At 47.8% G+C, this 24,800-nt stretch overlaps 2 protein-coding genes across 2 annotated transcripts in view; both read left to right on the forward strand.

The window, feature by feature from the left end:
• The window catches only part of WSCD2 (WSC domain containing 2), a 135,425-nt gene that overhangs the window by 84,142 nt on the left and 26,483 nt on the right, over positions 1 to 24,800 (forward strand). The window contains exons 5-7 of the mRNA XM_048821187.2: positions 10,580 to 10,701; positions 13,439 to 13,613; positions 24,387 to 24,551. Of these exons, the coding sequence (XP_048677144.1) occupies positions 10,580 to 10,701; positions 13,439 to 13,613; positions 24,387 to 24,551 (462 nt within the window). The remainder of the gene's footprint in view (positions 1 to 10,579; positions 10,702 to 13,438; positions 13,614 to 24,386; positions 24,552 to 24,800) is intronic.
• LOC125622794 (uncharacterized) lies at positions 14,798 to 16,532 on the forward strand. The gene is made up of 2 exons (XM_048821188.2): positions 14,798 to 15,288; positions 15,869 to 16,532. The coding sequence occupies exons 1-2, from the start codon at positions 14,887 to 14,889 to the stop codon at positions 16,379 to 16,381; spliced, it is 915 nt and encodes a 304-aa protein (XP_048677145.2). The 5' UTR covers positions 14,798 to 14,886; the 3' UTR covers positions 16,382 to 16,532.

The following is a 24,800-nucleotide window of genomic DNA, read 5'->3' on the forward strand; positions in this document are numbered from 1 at the left end:
TGAAATGTTAACGATGTTACAAACCGAAAGGACACTTCTTATAATCAAAAGGCCTTTCCCTTGCAGTGAGCTGGCATTAGCGTTTGCCAGAAACAGAGGAGTGGGGAGAGAGAGAGAGTCTTAAGGAGCTGACGTTCTCTTAGAGGAGCTGTGTTATTAATTTACAGCGAAAGGTGTGTCAGCATGGACCTGTCAGATCTCATTAACCTTAATGCTGAGTTGCAGATGTCAGGATTATTTGCAGGATTACAGAAGAGCTGAGAAATGGACTGTCTGAATTGGATTGCATACTTACAGTACTTCCATACTTAAGCCAGCACCGGCTATGCAGTGAGCCTGGCTAATTAGTTCATTCCTGCCAGGCAGACCAAAGTCTTCCTGAGTGATTGCTTGGTAAATATGCCAAATGATTTGAATTTCTCTGATTGAAAACAGAGGCATAATCGTTTTTGTTTGGGACAGACAGTGCATGGCTGGAATGTGAGCAGCATGGAGCATACGGATCTCAAGTGACTTGCGTCTGTAACTCAGACTGGTTTAGCAACAGATAATAATAGATAATGGATTCCACTTTGCTGTTGCTACTTATTATTTGAGATGGCCCTACAAGTTATCTATACTATTGACTATTTGTGTTACTGTAGTACCTAGCGGCCCCAGGCATCGGCCAGGACCCCATTGTGCTAGGCCCTGTACAAACACAACTCAGAAAGCCAGTTCCTGCTGCAAAGAGCTTCCAGTCTGAGTGTGAGACAGGAGATAACAGATAGAAACAGACGGACAGGGGAGTAGATGTAAACAATGAGACAATATTGGTCTGCATGATAGGCAGCGGTTACAGCACAGAAGTGTCCTGTAGCACTTTCCATCCAGTGATCCCAGACAGCTTTTCAGGTACTACTGAATTAAGTGTCCTAAGCCCCCTCAGTAAGGTCACTCAGAATGATCATCCCCATTTCTCCAGTGGGGAAACTGAGGCACAGAGAGCAGAAGTGACTTGTTCGGGAAGCCTGCGGCAGGTCTGGGGAAAGAACCCATGTCTCCTGACAGTCTCAGGCCAATACATGAGATCTGAAGAGCAGCTTATTTGTAGTGTGCTGATAAGGTGATAGCTGAGGTTGTGCTAAGGTACGATCTTCATGTCAGGATACCTCGGACTTTCCAGATTTGATTTTATCTGTATGGATGTTGCCTGCAGCAAGATGTTCCTCACGGGCTGAACTGTCCCTGGGTGGAATGGGTGTTTTATTCAGATGTTATTTCATAGCTTATAAAGCCAGAAGGAACCACTGTGATTGTTCCTATATAACACAGGCCAGTGAACATCTCTGAATTAATTCCCCTTTGCCCTGGAGCAGATCTTTCAGAAAAATATCCAGTCTTGATTTAAAAATTGCCAGTTGGTAGGTTGCTCCCCTGCTTAAATCCCCCTCTGTGCCTTATTTCTCGTCTGAGGGTGTCCACAGAACAGCCACTCCAGGGGCACAGCGACAATGCTGCAGTTTTGCTAGTGCACACTCCCTGCATCAACCGGCGGGGTTTTTCTCCCGGAGGCGGTAGCTAGGTTGACGAAAGACTCCTTTGGTTGACCCAGCCATGTCTACAGTGAGGGTTATGTCGACCTAACTGCAATGCTCAGGGAGTGAAATTTTTCACAGCTCTGTGCAACTTAGCTAGGTTGACTTACATTTTAGGTGTAGACCAGGCCTGAATTTGTCTAGCTTCAACTTCCAGCTGCTAGATCTTATTATACCTTGGTCTGCTAGCCAGAAGAGCCCTCTAATATCAAATTTCTGTTTCCCACGTAGACACTTATAGACTGTGATCAAGTCACTCCTTAAACTTCTCTGTTTTAAACTAAGCAGATTGAGCTGCTTCCGTCTATCGTTATAAGGCAGGTTTTCCAATCCTTGAATCATTCTCGTGGCTCTTCTCTGAACCCTGTCCATTACCAACATCTTGAATTGTGGACACCAGAACTGGATGCAGTATTCCATTAGCAGTCAGTGTCAAATACAGGGGGAATATAATCTCCCCACTGCTACTCGAGATTCCCATTTGTACTTCAGTGATAACATTAGCCCTTTGGCCACAGTATCACCCTGGGAGCTCATTTTCAGCTGATTATCCACCACAACCCCCAAGTCCTTTTCAGAGTCACTGTTCCCTAGGATAGAGTCCCCCCCCTTATGCAAGTATGGCCTGCATTCTTAGTTCCTAGATGTATGACTTTACATTTAGCTGTATTAAAATACATATTGTTTGCTTGTGCCCAGCTTACCAAGTGATCCAGATCGTTCAGTATCAATGACCTGCCCTCTTCTTTACATATCACTTCCCCCAGTCTTTGTGTCATCTGCAAACTTCATCTGTGATGATTTTAAATTTCCTCTCACATCACTGATAAAAATGTTAAATAGTGTAGGGCCAAGAACTGATTCCTGCAGGACCCCACTGGCAAGAGTCATCCCCCTTTTAGAGTTACACTTTGAGGCCTATCAGTCATCCAGTTTTTAATCCATGTGATGTGTGCCATGTTTATTTTGGCCAGTTCTAGTTTCTTAATTAAAATGTCACATGGTACCAAGTCAAACGCCTTACAGAAGTCTAAGGCCTTGTCTACGCTACACTACAAACAGTGGAGGTAGACACACTACAAAGCTACTTTTGGCCGCAAAACTCTGGTGTTTTGCTGACAAAATAAAACCACCTCAACAAGAGGCATAAAGCTTTTTGTGTCAAAGTTAAAGCGACAAAGCATCAGTGCAGACTCTGCTGTTTGTTCTGTCGACAGAACTGGCTTCCCCCTGTATCCCACAATGCCTGCTGGGACCGCTCTGCTCACCGGTTTGATCTCTGCTGCCCTGCAGACATGCGCCCCTCCCTTTTCAAAGTTCCGGGAAGTATCTGACAGCTGAGCGTGCGGCTCAGTTGGGGGAACAAAAAGCAAATCATTAATGTGGAAGGCTCCTGTTCTGCCCTGCACTGGAGCACAGCGGCAGGCAGACTGCTGCTGCAGGGACGGGACTGCTGCGCTGCTTTGACAAGCCTCAGCACGGATTGCTCCCAGAGCAGCTCGGGATGTCGCTCCCCACAGATGAGGAGGCTGTGGGAGAACTCGGAGGGAATCACAGAGCCATAAGCAGGCAGGCAGAGCGGGCTGCTTCAGGAGAGACCAGTGTGCCGAGCAGAGCCAGGGGCTGATGTGGGGGTGGGAGTGTGTCCCCCTCCCCCTGCCTCAGAATAGATCAGTCAGCCTGCTGTCTCCCCTGCCGCAGACACACCACTCTCCTCTCCCCCCACCCCTTCAGTGGGGTGAAAAGCAGCTGACAATCTACTTGGATGCCCATGGAAGGATGGGAGTGAGAAATCTGCATCATGTGACGCTGTCCCTGCCCCATGAGGCATTGCAAACCCTTCCCAAAGCACCCTGTGGCCAGTTGCACAGTGGAATAGCTACAACAGTACACTGCTCTCTGTGTCGATGCAAGAGCTGTTAGTGTGGATGCACCCGGCTGACACAAGAAGCTAGTGTGGACATGCAACAGCGGTTTTAATTAAAGTGGCATAACTTTTGCCGACAAAACTTTGTAGTGTAGACAAGGCCTTACGTATATTCCATCAACACCTTTATAGTCAAATGTATAATCTCATCAAAAAAGACAAGAAGTTAGCTTGACAAGATCTATTTTCCATAAATGCATGTTGATTGGCATTAATTACAGTACTCTCTTTTAATTCTTTTTAATCAATCCCATATCAGCCATTCCATTAGTTTGCCTGGGATCCATGTCAGGCTGATCGGCCCATAATTACCCAGGTCATCCTGTTTACCCTTTTTAAACATTGGCACAACATTAGCTTTCTTCCAGACTTCTGGAACTTCCCCAGCATTCTAAGACGTATCGAAACAACACTGATGATTCAAGCGGTTCCTTGGCGATCTCTTTTAAAACTACTGGATGCACGTGGAATGTTTAATTTCAGTTAATTATGAATTAATTAATGAGTTAATGCTGCTGAATATCATCTTTAGGTACTGGAAGAAGGAAAAATATTTCATCATCATATGATAATATGACTACATCATCCGTTTCCCCCGCAATTACAAAACAGAACTGTTAATTGAACCCTCCTGCCTTTTCTGCATTATCACTTTTATTAGAGATTGGCGCATCCATTTGAATACTATAAGAACCAGCTTGATTGTCTGTCTGTCCAGCAAACCTGAAGCTTTTGGGAACTTAGAGCTGTAGATGCAAACTTTCTCAAAGACTGCCAGTCTGTAACAAACTGAGCCGGACTGTGCTGGCCAAAGACATTGGGATGCCCAGACAGTGAATTCACCCGGTCTCCGGCTCTAAGGATCCGATTCAGCAGGTTGCTCTGATGAGCAGGTCACCTGCTCCTCCAGCCCCTTTAGGAGAGTGATTCTTTGTGAAAACTGTGCCACCTTCACCAATCGGAGACCCCTCTGGTCTCTGTTCTGAATCAACAGCTTTCTCTTGACATCCCTGTTGGCCTTTGCTCATCAGCCTTGGAGAGTGAATATAGCTTCCCTTCTACTGCAGTGGAATGTGGTAGCGTTTCGAGTCGTCCCTGATCAGCTCCTGAGCATTTATAACATGGACAGGGAGAACCACATGAGACACAGACTGTCTGTTTGTCGGGGGGAACCCTGGAAATCTCTTTGCTCCTCAGGCAAGAACCTCCCCTCAAGCAAAGGGTGAAATTCAAATGAACAAGGATCATCTGGTTCCCTGACAAAGGGTCAGGGCAGGTCCAGGAGAAGAGACAGAATCTGAAGTGCTTCTTGCCCTACTGTCCCCAGGCCCAGCGTGGTGGGTATCCCAGGAGAGGATAAAAATAGAGAGACTTTGCTCCTGGGCTTTCCCTCCTGTTTTGTGACATAAGCAACCAGCAAAATGCAGCAACGTGTGCGTCTCACTGGAAAAGCCTCACACAGAAGGAATGAAGCTCATTCCCCGCAAATTGCTTTTGCCCTTGTTTTGTCGCAGCTCGAAATGACTCATTCAAATGCCATTAGCAAATCTAGCTTCACAGCCATTAGGCGACTGCAGATTGTTATCATAATAGGACACAGCAAATGCTCTCCAGGCACACAGAATCTGTGGGCTTTGTGGGGGAGGGGAAGCAGATAGAAGAGGATGTGTAGGAATTGATCCCTGTCTGTGGACTGGAATGGTGAAGGAGACACCGCTGATAGACTGAACCCTGCAGTGAAAATGTGGCTCTGTAACTTTTCTCTGCCTTTGTTTCCCCATCTTACGATGGGGATAATTCTGTCTATCTTTCAGGTGGGGTGTTCCCCTCATTCACAGGGCTATAAAGTGCTTTGAGGATGCAGCAGAGAGGAAGGACATTCTTGTGGTTAAGAGACAAGCTGGGATTCAAGAGATCTAGGTTTAGTCCCTGGCTTTGCCACAGACTCCCTGTGTGACCTTGGACAAATTGCTTAATCTATGTGTGTTTCAGTGCCTCACCCATAACGTGGGGGTGACTGTACGTCCTTCATCTGTCTGTTTAGATTGTAAGTCCTTTGGGACAAAGACTCTCTCTCTCTACTGGTATGGACAGGACCTAGCACATTGGGATCTCAACTGGGCCCTCTAGGAAGTACCAGAAGAGCAGTATTGAATGAGATGAAAGGTGCTATGGAAGTATGAAGTTTTCTTCTGCAGTAAGTGTCTGCTCGGTGAAATGCCATGAAGAGAAGGGCTAGGCTCCCCCACTTCACCATCCCCGCTTTTGACAACAGCCAGGAATCTCTCTCTGGCAGAATGTTCTCAGTGTCCTTTAAGAGTCCTTCACGTCAGCAGTCTCCCATGGATAAGGCATACCATGCTTGGAAAGGAAGTATTAACCGAGTGGCCATGCATCAATAACTTGACTAATGAGGTTGGCCTGTGAGTTTCCAGAGGGATGCAAAATTCTGGTCACCTCTGCTGCTGATAACTTCAATCTGACTAGCTCACTCCAGAGGGTGGTTTAGACCTCAGGAAAAATAAATGCTCATTAAAGAGCAAAGGCTGGAGGTGGCTCTGGAGAGATGTCATTGCCGATTCAGGAGAGCAGTCAAAAGCCAAGTCATCTTGGTGGGAGGAGGGAGGCCAGGTTCAGCTGGCTGGAAAATTGAGCTGGCTTCTCCAGCCAACAGGGAGATCATGTGCCAGAGCAGAAAAGGAGGTCACAGGATGCACCCATACGGGAAGCAGGCAGGAGTGAGTGGTGGCGAGATTCCTACGAGAGACCCATCTTCTATCGGTGCAGTAGTGACGCTCTCTGTCTTCGCTACTGTGCCAGCCACCGAGGTAGCTGAGCACTCCAGAACAATTGGAAGCACAGGCTCTGAGGGGGATTTCTATGCCCTGTTAAGGTTCAGTTCCTCGCCCCGTCACTCGGCGGTGCAGGTAGCCTGTGTTAAATCATAACCTGGCTGGCACACTGATTGTTTGCTCTAGTAGTCAGTCAAGGTACCTTGTCTTTCAGTCTTCCCACCCTGTCTGGTTGCTTGATCCATCTGTTGTGTCCTGCCTGATACTTCTCTCTGGGGCAGGGCCTGCCTTCTTGATTTGTTTGGCACAATGGGACCCTGGTGCTTTGACTGGGGCTTGGAGGCATCTACCATAATAACCATCAATAGGAAGAGCGGGATTTGCAATTTGCAAGTGACACTGCATTGAAACTATTGGAGACTTTCATTCTGATTCCATATGTAATGCAAACTTTGTACACCTGGGTGCTGCACGTCTTTGGAATCCAGACACAGAATGGAATTAGCTGATTATGAGAGTAGCCTAAAAGAACTAGCTGATTGGTCCACAGGAAGTTAGACCCTTTCAATTCATTAAGCATACCACTGGCCCCAGGTAGCCTGTAACAGCTTGCTGATCAATGCGCTCTTTCCCCGCTGACCATCTCTAATGGAGCAGAAATGTATTTGATTACTCAAGGGATGTCCATTTTTTAATATCACAAAGGATTCATTCTGCCATGGTTTTGTTGACGAGGACTAGTTATTACAGGGATTTCCGAAGGTGGTAGGTTTTATATAAGAACATAAGAACAGCCATACTGGGTCAGACCAAAGGTCCATCTAGCCCAGTACCCTGTCTTCTGACAGTGGCCAATGCCAGGTGCCCAGAGGGAGTGAACAGAACAGGTAATTAATCACCAAGTGAAACATCCCGTCTCGCCCATTCCCAGCTTCTGGCAAACAGAGGCTAGGGACACCATCCCTGTCCATCCTGGCTAATAGCCATTGATGGACCTATCCTCCATGAATCTATCTAGTTCTTTTTTGAACCCTGTTAGAGTCTTGGCCTTCACTCTGGCAAAGAGTTCCACAGGTTGACTGATAGCAGCCTCAGATCTAGACTAGAGGCCATGCCTGTTTTATAATTAGCTAGTCACTTGACATCTAAAGGAATGCATCTGCTGTCTTTGGCCCAACTATCTAATAATGTAACTCAGTAAATTTATATGTTTTGCTTGTTTTCAGGGGTGTCATGGTGTATGGTAGGTCCTTCGATGCCCTCTGGAGGAGACCTCCTTGTGATACTCCCCTATCGCAGTGACTTCTCTAGAGGAAGGTCATGCTGAGCCCAGAAAAAGAGCTGTGATCGTTTGGGGTTAAATCCCAGCTTCCTACCTACATCTGTGTTAGGCAGGTACAGTCGAGCTTGGATTGCGCCTTAAAACGAGGCAGTAGAAACAAATGATCAGAAACCAAGCCTGAAGGTTCTGGAGGCACAGTGGCTGCTTGGTTTGGTCTGTTATTGTTTGTTGGCTGTTAAAGGGATGCCATCAACTTGAAACTCATATTTCCTATGTGGGTATAGCTATCCCCTGGTGATCAGTGATGGTGGCAATTTTACACCTGAAGCTGGGCCTAAATAATCTAGTGACTTGACCAAAGTTGCACAGTAAATCAGTGGCAGATGCTGGACTTGAAACCCAGGAGTCCTGCCTTCCAGTTCACTGCTGCTCTAAACACCAGACTTTGTCCAAAATACAGACTCCTTCCTTGAGGGAAATTTCCCCATTTCAGGAAAGTAATTCACTGGTGCATGTTCTAAGTACAAGGTGACTTTAGCAGATCACTTTTGCTGCCTGGAAAACCCATAACCTCCCTTCGAGATAATAAAGACCCACTTTGCATAAACGGAGCCAGGGTTGTGAATGGAAGGGGTGTAACCTTATTAAGTGATTTGGACAGGCGGATTAACTGTAACACAGCCAAAGGAGAGGGAAAGAAGAGAAAGACAGAAAGGCAGAGGCATCTGTGAATGCAGAGTCTTCTTTAATGAGTCAGAAATGGGTTTTTGATCTCTTTCTGACTTTTTAAGGCTTTTGTGAATCTTGTCTGTAATTTCATATTCATTGTATTCAGCCTCCCTTCATCTTTAAGCCCCTAGACTTGTGGGGCTCATTAGCAAGTACTTAAGTGTCAAAGGGAGAGAGAGAGAATCTATCCAGTCAGGAGAATGATCATTTACAGTGATACTTGGTTGCGTCTAAGATCTCCAGCAGGAATGGTTTGGGGTTTTTGCCAGGCTGCCCCACAGGAAAGCCAGCAGAAATCAAATTAGAAAAATGCAAATGAACACTCACAAATTGTTCATGGTACTGGCATTGCTCTGAGAAGACCAGAAGGGAGTGGAATACTCCAAGCGGTGCTTTGCTGCCAGCGTACTCTGGGAAGCTAACCCTCTTTGCGCAAAGCCATTGTTGGTACACACCTATGGCATGGTTCCATTAAAAAGTCAGTTTTAATCAACAGTTACCCCATTGTCATGTGGCACAGGCAGCCTTGTACCTGGGATGACTTCATACTGCTTCTTTATATTTCCAAAACATCAGCCATTTTGTTCTCAGAGTTGCTGCAGCCTGTTACCGGGAGGCACATGCACTGTGATCACTCTGTTTCTCTTGTTTATTTTTATTCCCTCACTGAATTTTTCCTTAATCTAAACTAGCAGCCACTTTAGTTGGAAGTAAAAGTGTATGAATAATGGATTTTTTGCATGGTATCGTGGAGGTGCTGAGAGCCATTGTACCAAACTGTAACCCCGGTATATGATGGAAACCACTTCAAGCCAGGAGGTCTGCCACACCCCCAGCATGACTAGGTCCACCCCCTATAATTTTTTGGTTTACTGGCAATTCAAAAACAGGGGAAAAAATCACTTTGGGTCAAACCAAAATTGCATTTTTAAAAAATGTTTTTGGCAAATTAAGAAGTTGGGGAAAAGTTCATTGGGCAGGGGGTTGGACTAGATGACCTCCTGAGGTCCCTTCCAACCCTGAGAGTCTAGGATTCGCTCTTCCCCTCTGCCCCACGATTGGCAGTCACGGGTCGTCTATGGCTTCAAGCAAATCAGGCCAGAGACTTTCCAAGATTCACCCTGCCTTCGTAAAATGATGGAGATCAGACACAAAGTGCCAGGCTAACGTGTAACTGTATGCCGGTGGGTGCACTCACACCATAACCACAGTGCACAGCATCTCAGAGCCCAGGGAGACAGGTCTTCCTCCTCCAGAATGGCATTCCAATTGACACCCTTTCTAGGCTGGCTGGAGAAGAGCACAGAGTAGCTGAGTGGGGGTAACTGGTGTCTGGAAGCAATGATCCTTAATCAGGCTGCTCAATACTCTCCTTGTATAGCAAGAGAAAAAAGAAACAAGCTGCATAGAACAGAGGATAAGGAATTAAACCGCAAAGAAAGTCTATGGGGAGACAGATTCTCATTGAGTTTGTGCTGCTGTTTGTTTTCCGGACAACCTCTCAGAATAAACATGAGGCTTTTCTAGTTCAACTGGTGCATTTTTATTCAAGGCAGCAAAGAGTATTTTTCCGGGTAATGTTCTAGGTGCTTTCTCAGAGTACAGCTAATGGTATTCAGTTAGAACTGGCTCCCTTACTGTACCAGAGGTTTATTTAACTTAAAATTGTAGTGAAAGTTGGATCGTTTTCTGAGAATAAGGGGAAGGGTCCTTAATAAATCTGTGGTAGTGAAGAGACAAGATTGCTCAAGGGGTTGGAGCCTTTCACCATGGATTCAGATCCTGATGAGGTCAATGGTAGCCAGCCCTTTTACCAGCCAGTCACTGTTCATTGGTCTGTTAGAGATATGTAGGTGGTTGCAGACTCATTCATACTGGCCCTCTCTTCATAGAACGAGCCCAAGGTGTTAGGGAACTGCATGGAACCGGCATGTGTGGCAAGGGTCTATAACCTATCTCTCATGCCTTTGTGTGGAGGAGGATTTGAAGTGGAGGCTTTTTGCATCAGTCAGGAAGGTTTGTTCAGTTGGGAGGAGGGTCGGATTACTTGTTGCTGAGGGTAGTTTGCAGCCAGAAGTAAGGATTGGGTTTGGGTGGATTGATTGCCCAGGTTTTGCGGTGGGATGGGTGGCGGCAGGTGGAGAAGACCATGAAAGGCTCTCAGAGAGTCTTGTCTCTCGTCTCTTGGCACTACAGACGTTATTGCCAGTGAACCAGACTTTCCGTCTTCCATGTCACATGGACCTTTACTAACCAGCTGTCTCTATTCCAGATGGCAGTGCGATATTCCGCGGATGCTTCCACCGGCCGGACAACGTTTCCTTAGCTTTGCCTGTGACTGGGGTGATGCTGAACATGTCTGTGGACAAGTGTGTGGACTTCTGCACTGAAAAGGTAGGTGGGAGAAGTGAATGGGGCTCTAAGCGAAGGACCTGGCACACACCTCCAGTTTGCAATGACATAAATCAGTAATAACCCCACTAGAGCCAAGGGAGTGACTGGTGAAACATGGGTGCAAGTGGGGAAGGATCAAGCTAAGAGTCCTTCCAGAGCTCTGCATTTGCTTCAGAATAGTCATGTTAAAAATCATACTCAATACATTCTAATCCAATTTAATGGAATAATTGCTTGTGTCCAAACTACAAGAGGTGAAATTTACAGTTTGTATCTTTGCCATACAAAAAGTAGGTTCTAAGGCAACGCTGAGGATCACTAAATTTCTCCTTTCGCTTAATCTGGGTTTGAATGTTAATTTTTAAAAAAATGAAAGAAAGAAAGAAAACAAGCAAACGAACAAACTTACTGGCAGATCGCTGACCAGAAATAACAGATTAATGCTTCACCTCCAGCAGTAGACTGATGGCCAAGAATCTGAACCCAACATGGGAAAAAGGAGAATGTGTTAGAGGAAACCTGTCATTAGAGGAAACTGCGGATTCCATACCATAGTAATGGGGGAAGGTAGTTTCCTTCCTGACCCCAGCTGTGGTCACAGTTTATGTCCTGAAGCATGAGGATTGTTCATTTTTCTATGGCTCATATAACTGCAGATGTTAATCATGTAAAGGTCAAACCGTCTGCAGCAGGGAGTTCCTCAGCAAACAATCCCTACAACTTACAAGTGTCACATAGGGCTACATCGCCACCCTCAAAACAGGAAGCTGTTCCTTATAAATTCCTTATAAATGCTGTTATGAACCAATGAAACTCCACTGTCTGGCAATGACAGCACTTCCTGGGACTCGGTTGCTATGAGCTCTGAGGATGCCCAAACGTATACTTAAATGGCTGCCCTCTAATGAGGCCCTCCTGTCCTGCATCCGCTGACACTGGAGGTCTCCCCGCTGTCACATTTCAGTGCCATAGACAGATGTAACTCAAACAGATGCCTGGCAAACAGGACGTTAAGAAAGGGATTTGAAAACAATATAGCTAGACTCAGCAGCTTTCCCTGGCTGTGTCTGCATCTCTACCCCAGGGAACATGCTCCCTCAGCCGCTTGATGGACCAGAGAGCCCCACTAAAAACCATTAGGTTCCCTGCACTCTGTCACATTGGATAAATAGGAAAGCAGCGGCTTTACACCTCAGCCCTGCTTTGTTCTTGCTCCCCTGAGAGCTTGGCTCTCGGAGGTGTAAATAAAATCCTGAGCACCGAGCCCCTTGATTAACCCAGCGTTGCTACAGTCCTGGGTGTTAAATTGCCTGTCAGTCTCTGAATGTTCCCTCATAACTCTGCACTTTAAAATCCAAATGAGGTCACAGAAGATGCAGTCTGTGGGCTTTTAGTAACCTTACTCTGGGTGACAAACTCACAAATTACCGGAGCAGCATCAGGCCATGATTCTAAGAGGAGTATCATAGCTCCAGATATATTACACCCTGCACTAGCAAATAGCTCGGCAATTTCCAGCCCTGTGGTTTGGAATGCAGGGCCACGGCTGGGCGAGGAGGCGCTGGAAATGCTAGAACTGTGGTTGGGTTGGTTTTTGTCGAAGCCAAGCTGCCGTTGCTAGCTATGCAGCTTTGTGATGGGGTCGCCCAGAGTAATAACCCCTCGCCCCTCGCCCGGCTCGACTCCAAGCATGGTTACGTGGCTTCAGAGCTCGTGGCCGCAGTGGAGGTACTGCTGGTCTGTGGAGTGCCACTGGAATCTGGCCCACAGAACACATTTCATTTACAAAGCACTCTGTGCCCTGAACCGAATTGGCCCTTGCGGTGTGGAGAGGGGTGTGTGTGAAGATAGCCAGTGGGAGATGCCAAGGAGAGGGGTGTGTCCAAAGGCCCACCCAGAGGCACCAGCAAAGGTGCTTACGGACCTTTTAACATGGAAATGTAGCTGCCTAGTGAGTTCAGGCACTTACAGGGTCAGATGGAGGTGAGGGGGGGGGGCAGGGGTTTGCACATTGCACATTGCCGTGGTGCCAAACTCCTTTTGTGCATCTAGGCCTTAGTCTCTCTGTGCTCCATCCTTACAATGGGGACAATAGCAGGCTTTAAAGATTGTGAGGCGCTCTGGTGAAGGGGGGGCCACCGAAGTACCATGGATAGATTGAGAGCAGTCTGCCTATGCAGATCGCAGTGCAGAATCAGGGCCTAAGAGTAAATCTACCCCTCTGGGATTTAGCTAGGAGCGGTCACTCTTGTAATTCACAGCCCTTTTCCAGCTCCTGACCCAGAAAGGAATCGTGAGAGAGAGAGAGAGGGAAAAGCTTCTGTCACCCCAGAGACTTGTGAACTGGCCCCAAACACCAATGCCGTTATTCCTGTTTTGCTGGGTGGGGTGATAGCTGAAGTGTAGCTGCAGTGTAGACGGACCTTTTGATAATGACTAAACTTGGGAGAACTAAAGGAAACACTTTCCCAGGCCACTGTGCTCAATCACTGACCCAGCGTTAATAAGTAAGGGCCTGACCATGCTGCCCCTGCAGATGATGGGAGCTGGCCCTGAACTCTGATGGCAGCAGAAATGGGCCCTGTGTCTGGGGCTGAGTTGGTGGCGATCAGGAAGCAGGTGGGCGCGGGTGGTGGGTGGCAGCTGGCAGGCAGGCAGCAATGGGCTGTGCATCCCAGCCTCCTGGCCTGCTTCAGGCGGCTCCAGCTGAGCGGCTCTGTCCCTTGCTCCCCCCCAGGAATACCCGCTGGCAGCCCTGGGGGGGGCCTCCTGCCACTGCGGCTTCCCCACCACGCTCTTCACCCTCCACGAGCGCGAGGACGAGCAGCTGTGTGCCCAGAAGTGCGGCGGCGAGGAGTTCGAGAGCTGCGGGACCGCTGAATACTTCATCATGTACCAGACGCAAGTGCAAGGTACGGCGCGTCGGGCCGGGCTCTTTGCTCCGACAGCGTGTGTCTGCTGGGGAGGCAGCGCGAGAGGTTTCTAACTCTCCTCTTGCAGCAAGAGCAATGACGCCGGGAACCCCTGAGCGCAGCTGCTCACCTGGAGTTCAGCTAATACTGGATAGTTATTGCTACGTGCCTGCGGTGTCTTCTTCCCTGCAGAGGGGCTGGAGAGCTGGTGCATGCTGGAGAGCTGGTGCATCAGCTGCTCGCTCGATGCTTCCCCTTTAACAGCTTTCGAGCAGAGCCAAGTGGCTGCCAGGAGACAGCTCGACCCCCCTCCGCTGAGAATAGGGCCAGTACCTCTCTGACTCACAAAGACTTTTGCTCAGTAGCTTTGGACTCCCCGCTGCCTAGCCAAATGCTGATCCTTGGTGGCCCCCCGTTGCCCACCTCCCATTCGTCAGTGCACCCTCTACTGGGGGTTGGGCTGATGGGACATGCAGTGTGATGCATGTTCACAGCAGCCTTTGTTACAAGCCCTGGTGGGAATACTCTGCCATATATTGAGCATGTTCATTTCCTTTCAAAGTCAGCAAGGGGCATGTTTTGATTATAAGGCTTTGATGTGACCCCAGCAAAGGACAATGAGCACCATTAAATCAGAGGCAGAGCTTGGAGCGCTGCCTGGGACAGTGGTTCTCCAGCTATCTCAGTCTGCAGACCTCCCAGGATGGGAAAGTCACCTGATGGTGGCCACCTTTACTGAGCCCTGGTCTACACTAGGAGTTGAGGTCGAATTTAGCAGCGTTAAATCGATTTAACCCTGCACCTGTCCACACGACAAAGACCTTTTTTTCGACTTAAAGGGCTCTTAAAATCGATTTCCTTACTCCACCCCCGACAAGGGGATTAGCGCTGAAATCGGCCTTGCTGAGTCGAATTTGGGGTACTGTGGACGCAATTAGATGGTATTGGCCTCCAGGAGCTATCCCAGAGTGCTCCATTGTGACTGCTCTTGACAGGACTCTCAACTCAGATTCACTGGCCAGGTAGACAGGAAAAGGCCCACGAACTTTTGAATTTCAATTTCCTGTTTGGCCGGTGTGGCAAGCTGCAGGTGACCATGCAGAGCTCATCAGCAGAGATGACCATGATGGAGTCCCAGAATCGCAAAAGAGCTCCAGCATGGACTGAACCGGAGGTACGGGATCTGATTGCTGTTTGGGGAGAGGAATCCGTGCTATCAGAACTCCGTTCCAGTTTTCGAAATGCCAAAACATTTGTCAAAATCTCCCAGGGCATGAAGGACAGAGGCCATAACTTGGACCCGAAGCAATGCCGCTTGAAACTTAAGGAGCTGAGGCAAACCTACCAGAAAACCAGAGAGGCCAACAGCCGCTCCGGGTCCAAGCCCCAAACATGCCGCTTCTATGATGAGCTGCATGCCTTTTTAGGGGGTTCAGCCACCACTACCCCAGCCGTGTTGTTTGACTCCTTCAATGGAGATGGAGGCAACACGGAAGCAGGTTTTGGGGACGAGGAAGATGATGATGATGAGGTTGTAGATAGCTCACAGCAAGCAAGTGGAGAAACCATTTTTCTCGACAGCCAGGAACTGTTTCTCACCTGGACCTGGAGCCAGTACCTCCCAAATCCACCCAAGGTTGCCTCCCGGACCCGCCAGGCGGAGAAGAGACCTCTGGTGAGTGTACCTTTTAAAATACTATACATGGTTTAAAAGCAAGCATGTTTAATGATTAATTTGCCCTGGCATTCGTGGCTCTCCTGGATATACTCCCAAAGCCTTTGCAAAAGGTTTCTGGGGAGGGCAGCCTTATTGCGTCCTTCATGGTAGGACACTTTACCACTCCAGGCCAGTAGCACGTACTCGGGAATCATTGTAGAACAAAGCATTGCAGTGTATGTTTCCTGGCATTTAAACAACATCCGTTCTTTATCTCTCTGTGTTATTCTCAGGAGAGTGATATCATTCATGGTCACCTGATTGAAATAGGGTGCTTTTCTTAAGGGTACATTCAGAGGTGCCCGTCCCTGCTGGGCTGTTTGCCTGTGGCTGAACAGAAATGTTCCCTGCTGTTAGCCACGGGAAGGGGGGAGGGGCTAGCCACGCGCTGGGGGGAGGCAAAATGCGACCTTGTAATGAAAGCACATGTTTCTGTGTATGTAATGTTAACAGGAAGGTTTACCGTAAAAGAGTGTAGCCATTGTTCTATAAAATGTAGCTTTTTAAAAACCACTGTCCCTTTTTTTTTCTCCATCAGCTGCATGTGTTTCAAGGATCTTCTCCTTCCCAGAGGCTAGCGAAGATTAGAAGGCGAAAAAAATGCACTCGTGATGAAATGTTCTCTGAGCTCATGCTGTCCTCCCACACTGACAGAGCACAGACGAATGCATGGAGGCAGACAATGTCAGAGTGCAGGAAAGCACAGAATGACTGGGAGGAGAGGTGGCGGGCTGAAGAGAGTAAGTGGCAGGCTGAAGAGAGGGCTGAAGCTGAAAGGTGGCGGCAGCATGATGAGAGGACGCAGGATTCAAGGCTGAGGCTGCTGGAGGATCAAACCAATATGTTCCAGTGTATGACTGAGCTGCAGGAAAGGCAGCAGGAGCACAGACCGCCGCTACAGCCCCTGTGTAACCAACCGCCCTCCTCCCCAAGTTCCATGGCCTCCTCACCCAGACGCCCAAGAATGCGGTGGGGAGGCCTCCGGCAACCCGGCCACTCCACCCCAGAGGATTGCCCAAGCAACAGAAGGCTGGCATTCAATAAGTTTTAAAGTTTTAAACTTTTAAAGTGCTGGGTGGCCTTGTCCTTCCCTCCTCCACCACCCCTCCTGGTGCTTCTCTCCTCCACCACCCCTCCTGGGCTACCTTGGTAGTTATCCCCCTATTTGTGTGATGAATGAATAAAGAATGCATGAATGTGAAGCAACAATGACTTTATTGCCTCTGCAAGTGGTGATCGAAGGGAGTGGGGAGGGTGGTTAGCTTACAGGGAAGTAGAGTGAACCAAGGGGTGGGGGGTTTCATCAAGGAGAAACAAACAGAACTTTCATACCGTACCCTGTCCAGTCATGAAATTGGTTTTCAAAGCTTCTCTGATGCGCACCGCACCCTCCTATGCTCTTCTAACCGCCCTGGTGTCTAGCTGTGCATAATCAGCAGCCAGGCGATTTGTCTCAACCTCCCACCCAGCCATAACATCTCCCCCTTACTCTCACAGATATTGTGGAGTGCAAAGCAAGCAGTAATAACAGTGAGAATATTGGTTTCGCTGAGGTCTAACCGAGTCAGTAAACTGCGCCAGCGTGCTTTTAAACGTCCAAATGCACATTCTACCACCATTCTGCACTTGCTCAGCCTGTAGCTGAATAGCTCCTGACTACTGTCCAGGCTGCCTGTGTATGGCTTCAGGAGCCATGGCATTAAGGGGTAGGCTGGGTCCCCAAGGATAACTATAGGCATTTCAACATCCCCAACGGTTATTTTCTGGTCTGGGAATAAAGTCCCTTTCTGCAGCTTTTGAAATAGACCAGAGTTCCTGAAGATGCGAGCGTCATGTACCTTTCCCGGCCATCCCACGTTGATGTTGGTGAAACGTCCCTTGTGATCCACCAGAGCTTGCAGCACTATTGAAAAGTACCCCTTGCGGTTTATGTACTCGCCGGCTTGGTGCTCCGGTGCCAAGATAGGGATATGGGTTCCATCTATGGCCCCAACACAGTTAGGGAATCCCATTGCAGTAAAGCCATCCACTATGACCTGCACATTTCCTAGGGTCACTACCCTTGATATTAGCAGATCTTTGATTGCGTTGGCTACTTGCATCACAGCAGCCCCCACAGTAGATTTGCCCACTCCAAATTGATTCCCGACTGACCGGTAGCTGTCTGGCGTTGCAAGCTTCCACAGGGCTATTGCCACTCCCTTCTCAACTGTGTGGGCTGCTCTCATTTTGGTATTCTTGCGCCTCAGGGTAGGGGAAAGCAAGTCACAAAGTTCCATGAAAGTGCCCTTATGCATGTGAAAGTTTCGCAGCCACTGGGAATCGTCCCAGACCTGCAACACTATGCGGTCCCACCAGTCTGTGCTTGTTTCCCAAGCCCAGAATCGGCGTTCCACCACATGAACCTGCCCCATTAGCACCATGATGCCCACATTGCCAGGGCCCGTGCTTTGAGAGAAGTCTGTGTCCATGTCCTCATCACTCACGTCACCGCGCTGACGTCGCCTACTCGCCCGGTATCACTTTGCCAGGTTCTGGTGCTGCATATACTGCTGGATAACGCGCGTGGTGTTTAATGTGCTCCTAATTGCCAAAGTGATCTGAGCAGGCTCCATGCTAGTCGTGGTATGGCGTCTGCACAGAAAAAAGGCGCACAACGATTGTCTGCCGTTGCCCTGACGGAGGGAGGGGCGACTGACGACATGGCTTACAGGGTTGGCTTACAGGGAATTAAAATCAACAAAGGGGATGGCTTTGCGAGAAACTGAATGGCCCCCTCAAGGATAGAACTCAAAACCTCAAGGATAGAACTCAAAACTGGGTTTAGCAGGCCATTGATTTCACAGAGGGAGGGAGGGAGGAGAAAATGAATACAAAACAAATCTGGTCTATTTCTTGTTTTGAGCCACTTCATCTATCTTTCTACATCTTGCTGGCAGCAGATTGTGCAGTACGACCGCTAGCCATCGTCAACACCTGCGTGCTCGGCAGAAGATGGTGCAGTATGACTACTGGCCATCGTCTTCTGCTAGCTGCAGATTAAAAGACAGTGCGGGACTGAATCGCCACAAGACGAAACAAGGGAAATGACCTGGCTGAGTCACTCCCGTGTTTGCCCAGGAGCCCGGTTAAAAGAGCACCTAGGACTACGTTGACGACGGCTACCAATCATACTGCACTGTCTGCTGCCAAAAGGCAATAAACTGCTGCTGTGTAGCAATGCAGTAACAAGTCTGCCAGCACCCAGGAGACATACGGTGACGGTGAGCTAAGTGGGTTCCATGCTTGCCGTGGTATGGCGTCTGCACAGGTAACTCAAGGAAAAAGGCACAAAACGATTGTCTGCCCTTGCTTTCACGGAGGGAGGGAGGGAACGGGGGCCTGACGATATGTACCCAGAACCACCCGCGACAATGTTTTAGCCCCATCAGGCGCTGGGATTTCTACCCAGAATTCAGATGGGCTGTGGAGACTGCGGGAACTGTGGGATAGCCACCCACAGTGCAACGCTCCGGAAGTCGACGCTTGCCTCAGTACTGTGGACACACTCCGCTGACTATATGCACTTAGAGCATTTGTGTGGGGACACACACAATCAACTGTATAAAAACGCTTTCTACAAAACCGACTTCTATAAATTCGACCTCATTTCGTAGTGTAGACATACCTTGAGACCCCAGGACTTGGTGAATTTACATTCAGCCCAGCAGGTGGGCTCTATAGAACTAGATTAACCCCCGCACACACACACACCAAGTGCCCGGTGCTAGCCTCTGCTGGGCTCTTGGGGGAATTCTGTGGGAGCAGACTCTACTTCTGTTGTTTAATGGTCCTAATCTGGGCCACAGAGTGGAGCTGCCCTGAACATTATACTGACATTTGGTTCCTCTGCCCCAGCTGTATTTCCTGTGTAGCTTTTCCTTTCTGTCTTACCTGGGCATAGGAGTAAGGGGTGGGAGGAAGGACACACTAACTGATCAGATGGTCATATGTCTCTGCGGCAGATTTCAGCTTTTCCACTCGTGTCCAAACTGGCCATAGAATACGTGGAGCTCTGAGCGTTCTGTCACCCTGGATAAAAGAACCTGGGCTTCCAAATATCCATTCGGTGTTCATTAAAAATTACCATTTATTTCAATTTCCCAGGAAATAAATCCTCCTTTGAACATGCGACTTTAATTACTGCTTAGATCAGATACAGGAAATAACAGTTTGCCATCTGCCTTCAGCAGACTTTTCTTTCTTTTTTTTTTTTTCCTTGTCACTGTCAATAAGTTACAGGCCAGAATAACCAATCACTGGTTAATAATGGGTCTCTGATCTTCTGTCACAGAGCCCTCCAGACATCCCAATGCATCTGCTGTCCATTGCTGCCCTGGGGGAAGAGTGCAGGAGGCTGTGAAGGCTGCTTGAAAGCAAAATGTGACAAATCCAGTCTCCTTCCCAAAGAAGCACCCGGTGTCCCAACTAGGCTGTTCATTTCCATTCACTGCAGCATTTTCTTCTTGTTTGGGTGGTTCTGAATTTCATCACATGGGATCATTGCATATCAGTCCCTTCTGAATGCCTGTAGGCCCCGCGTGTGACAATGGTTTTCAGTTCTCTCACTAGCTAACCAAAAAGAATTTAGGGTTCAGCTTCATTCAGATCTGTGGGACTAGCTGCTTTGTTCTTGCACCTAGTTGGAAGCCCGTGTCTGGTGATCATAACTAGGCTGAGCATTAGCATTTCTGGGTGCAGCTCCTGGCACTGCCATTGACTTGCTGTGCATGCCACTTAATCGCTTTGTGTCTCGGTTTCCCCATCCATAAAATGCCACTAACATTCCTCACAGGGGGGTGATGAGGTTTTATTAATCTATCCATGCTTGTCAAGTACTTTGAAATCCCTCTTTGAGTACAAAACATTATTACCCTGTGAAAACGCGGCCTAAATGAAGGCGGAAAGCCCAGAGGTATCATGTTTGAAGACATCATTGCTTGAGAAATGTTACAGAAAGGTGCTTGGGGGATTACTGTCATAGAAAGAAATATCCTCAAACCTCCATAGACCATTTTGACTTTGCCAGCTTGCAATGCAAAGTAGATACATACATGAAATTGCTCAGCAGAAGACTGCAAGAATATGCTTGTCTTCTGGTGAGTGGGTGACAGATGTGCCTTTGTCTTCTGAACTCTGTTAGCATTTCACAGAGGCAAGGCTGAGAGTAGATCCATACAAGTTACAACACAGGCTAAAAGACTGTGGGTCAAGGAAGGAGAAAAGGAAAAGCCAGTCCAGGAAATTAGAGGAAGGAATCCTAAACAGAAAACTCAAGGACTTTTCATTAGAGGCGACTTCTCCCAGCCCCCCATTCAAGGTCTCATAGACTCATAGACATTAAGGTCAGAAGGGACCCTTATGACCATCTAGTCCGACCTCCTGCACAACGCAGGCCACAGAATCTCACCCACCCACTCCTGCGAAAAACATCTCACCTGTGTCTGAGCTATTGAAATCCTCAAATCATGTTTTAAAGACTTCAAGGAGCAGAGAATCCTCCAGCAAGTGACCCCGCCCCATGCTACAGAGGAAGGTGAAAAACCCCCAGGGCCTCTTCCAATCTGCCCTGGAAGAAAATTCCTTCCCGACCCAGCTCCGTCAAGATCGTTCCAAAAAACGTTAAGTAAATAAAAAGGAGCCCTCTGCTTTGCATTCAAGGAGATTCTTTTTTTATCAATTTCATTAGGGCCCAAAGTAAGCAAAGGCTTCAAAGGACATCTGCAACACATTGTTTTGCTATAACGTGGTTACTTGTGTTCTGTACAAAAACTCCTGTAAGGACTTTCTCAAGCAGTTTTAGCTTTTGCTAGAAAATAAAAAGGGTAGAAAGTCTCCTGTTAATAACATTTAGCATGGAGCTATCCAAGGAGCTCAGTGCACTCTGCAAACATTAATTGTCCATTAAACTTCAGAGCTCCCTGGGAGGCAGGTAAGTCATGTGCTCCCCCGTCCTACTGTCCAATAATCTGTAAAATTCTCTTTAGCCTTCGCTCTTTGGACAAACATTCTTGCAATTCGTGTTCACTGGCAGGTTCATGGGATGGGAATGAGAAAGAGTCACCAGCCAGCCCAGGAGAATTGGCTTCAAAAGTCAGACAAGTGTGCACAGGGATTTATTGTACAGTATTCCTCCAGTTCTCCTCTTCTCTGTGGTCATTTGAAAAATGCTTTTGCATTAATCAACATAAAAGAGCAGGATGCATTTATACATACCCAGCTTAGGAACTATACATATATCTAGAAAAGGAGGACTTGTGGCACCTTAGAGACTAACATATTTAGTCTCTAAGGTGCCACAAGTCCTCCTTTTCTTTTTGCAGATACAGACTAACACGGCTGCTACTCTGAAACATATATCTGGGTTATTCTACATAAGATTGACAACAGTCCTGGACATGCAGTATTGGGCTGGCATCCCCAGCTCTGGAAGGTGATAAGCTGCATTCAGCACAGGGGATCAGTGTTGGGAAGATAAAATGTTGATCCCACTTCAGCAGCTGAAAGCCTAATAGGTGGGAGCAGAGAATCTATTATTGGCACTTAAAAGCCACTCCTCTGTCCATCTGCAGCATCCTGTAGGCAAACGTAGTGCTGCCTTTCATGATCTAGTCATTGGAGGAGATGTTTGGCCAGGATAATGCTGTTCCTTTTATTTTATTTGGAGACTCTGGTGAGCGGAGGAGGGCATGGGATAGGAACAATAGCAATAACCCATCTTTTAGAGAAGCAACCAGGGGAAGGAACTCTTAGAACATGTTACCTCCAAAATGCCTGCAGGTTGAACTGCCAAATTCTGTGCGAGGTCAATGATGTCACCGTCAGAAAACAATGAACACAAAGGATCTAACTTAAACCCATTCCACCTTGCACAGTGATCTCAAGCAAAGCAGCACTAGGTCTGGTCAGTATCAGGATGGGAGATCTACCCGCATACTTCTATAATGTTCAGTTCCTGAGCATTTTGTGATCCTGTCACCTATCTGAGTTGGCCAGCTGCTCCTCGAAAGCAGCAGAATTTTGAACTAGAGCAGCTGTACCCAGTTACATTATCTTAGTGGCTGGCACTTTTCAGTGTTTCTACAGTGAGTGAGGCTTTCCCCAGTGCAGCCATCTAATTGTGTACTGCTTCTGTCTGCTCCAGGAGACTACAGCAAGCCATACGGAGTTGACACATTTTCTCTATAGTACAGCCAGTGATGCATTCTTTTGCATCTTTAGCAATGAGGATGAAGAAAGACACAACTAGAATAAAACAGGAGAACCAGTGTGCTTCCAAACCACGGGGAAATCCTCGGGTCGACTCTCTGTCCCTTGGAATATTCTGTTAATGCGTACTCCAGGGACAACCCCCTAATAAAACCCAGCCTCCCACTAAGCAAGGGGATACTGAGAGGCAATGTCCGGGGAAAGTTAAACTGGGACCCATTCTGAGGCTAAGGTTGTGAGGATTGATCCCGTCTCTAACAATGTTTACTCCTGGAGCCAAGCCAGCCCGTCTTCCAAGCTGCAAAATGATATCCTAGAAGGGAACGGCCTAGGGACCTGATGTGATTTTCAGTCTAAGGGCCAAGTCACCAGGCAGTAGAGAACAGCTATAATGAGAATGATTATTCCAGAGATAAGCTAGCACAGGGCATCTGCACACACAAACCCATTAAGGTATACACTCAAGCATGCACACACATCCACTGTGTGCACACACCCACAGTACCTACAGATTAGATATACATCCACCAGTACACTCAGACCATCACATACACATGTCCTTGAAGCAAAACCACCTTTGAAATGGATGTCCAGCTCTGTACCCAAAAAATTCACCTCAGATCCCCCATAGCTATAATAGGCCAAACCCAAGTCCCTGATCTAGACATCCCAGGGCCTCTGGGGCCAAAGTTTGAACTGCAGCCCAGGTCTGCCTCTAGGACATACACACTGTTATTAGCACACATGGTGTCCTTTGCTGTAGTCCATCTGCCTTCAGAAGGGGTCACTATATGATGGCGGAGCCGGGTAGCAGAAGAAAAAGCTTTGACAAACAAATGGGAGTGTCAAAGTGTGTCTGGCTTGGCCACAAAGATTCTTGTGCCTTTTGGGGGTGGATCTGTGTGTCTTCCTGTTGGCCATTCTTACTTTAGATGACGGCTTTTAACTCTGTGGGGGATCCTTTGGGAAGTGATCATTTCCTTTCATGTTTGTACACTGAAACCCGTCCAAGTGATGCTCCCTGCAGGATCGGCCCGGAGATGGTTCTCCAATCCCTGCAATCCCCATCACCCTCCCCACATCCCAGCCCCCCGCGAAGCATGTCAGGGATGGTCTGAAGGTTCCTCATTTCAAAGCAGCACAGCTGGGATCCAGCCAGCCATCACAGCTGCAGACTTGTGTTGTCAATGAAGGAGCAATAGCTGTAAAACATAAAGTAACAGGGACCTGAAAACCACAGTTAATGGAAGGCCCTTGAGTAATGTAGTCACGTCTTTAAATATATACATATACAGCTGATTTTCCTTCTGTTTCCCCCTCTTATCCTCACTGCCAGAGCTATGTGGTTCATATGCCCTGCTGCCAAAGCGGAACCTGAAACTGGCAGGAGAGTCGCTGTATCACTGGAAAGGCCCCAGTGGCCACAGGAACTGATGGAAGAGTGCTTAGTTTGGGATGCATCATACACAAACACGAGGCTGAGGATGTAGCAGCAAAATAGCAGGAGTGTTTCTTGACACACTGTCCACAGATCCAGAAAATAGTAATAAACCTTGAGGCGGCCACAGTGGAGGGGAGTTTGGATGGTACCTGGTGCTTTAGCCACAAAACAAGCCGAACGCTGCTTCAGCTCCTGGGGCAGGAAAAGAGACTCCCCCACGGTGGCCATTATGACCAATCACTGAATGACCATTTCCACATCTCCGTTAGTATGTCCCCTGAGATCTGAAAACCTCTCTTCCCCTTACCTCAGTGGTGGAATCTTATGTATTGCACCTTGACACATCTTCCATTTATTCTCTTTCTAGACAATCGTTGTATGGATAGAAGGTTTTTACCAGCTCGGTCCAAACAACTGATAGCTCTGGCAAGCTTTCCCGGGGCGGGCAACACTTGGGCGCGCCATCTCATCGAGCTAGCTACAGGTTTCTACACTGGGAGCTATTACTTCGATGGATCGCTCTACAACAAAGGTGAGAGGGGCGGGTAGCCTTTAAAATGTGCTCGGTTAAGAAATAAGTGGAGATTAGGCTTTGGCCTAAGAATAGAGGAGTATGAGAAATTGAGTTCGTTAGTGTGAGCAAAAGTTAAAAATAAAAGTTGGAGTCAATCAGATGTGAACATTCAAGTGAGCAAGGACCAGGGCCGTGTTTGGTTATAACTGGTTTTAGCAGGATATATATAGTATAAATGGTAATGTGCATGCCTGTTACTAGTCATTT

Source organism: Caretta caretta, chromosome 15 (assembly GCF_965140235.1).
Source record: "Caretta caretta isolate rCarCar2 chromosome 15, rCarCar1.hap1, whole genome shotgun sequence".
NCBI classification, from domain to species: Eukaryota; Metazoa; Chordata; order Testudines; family Cheloniidae; genus Caretta; species Caretta caretta.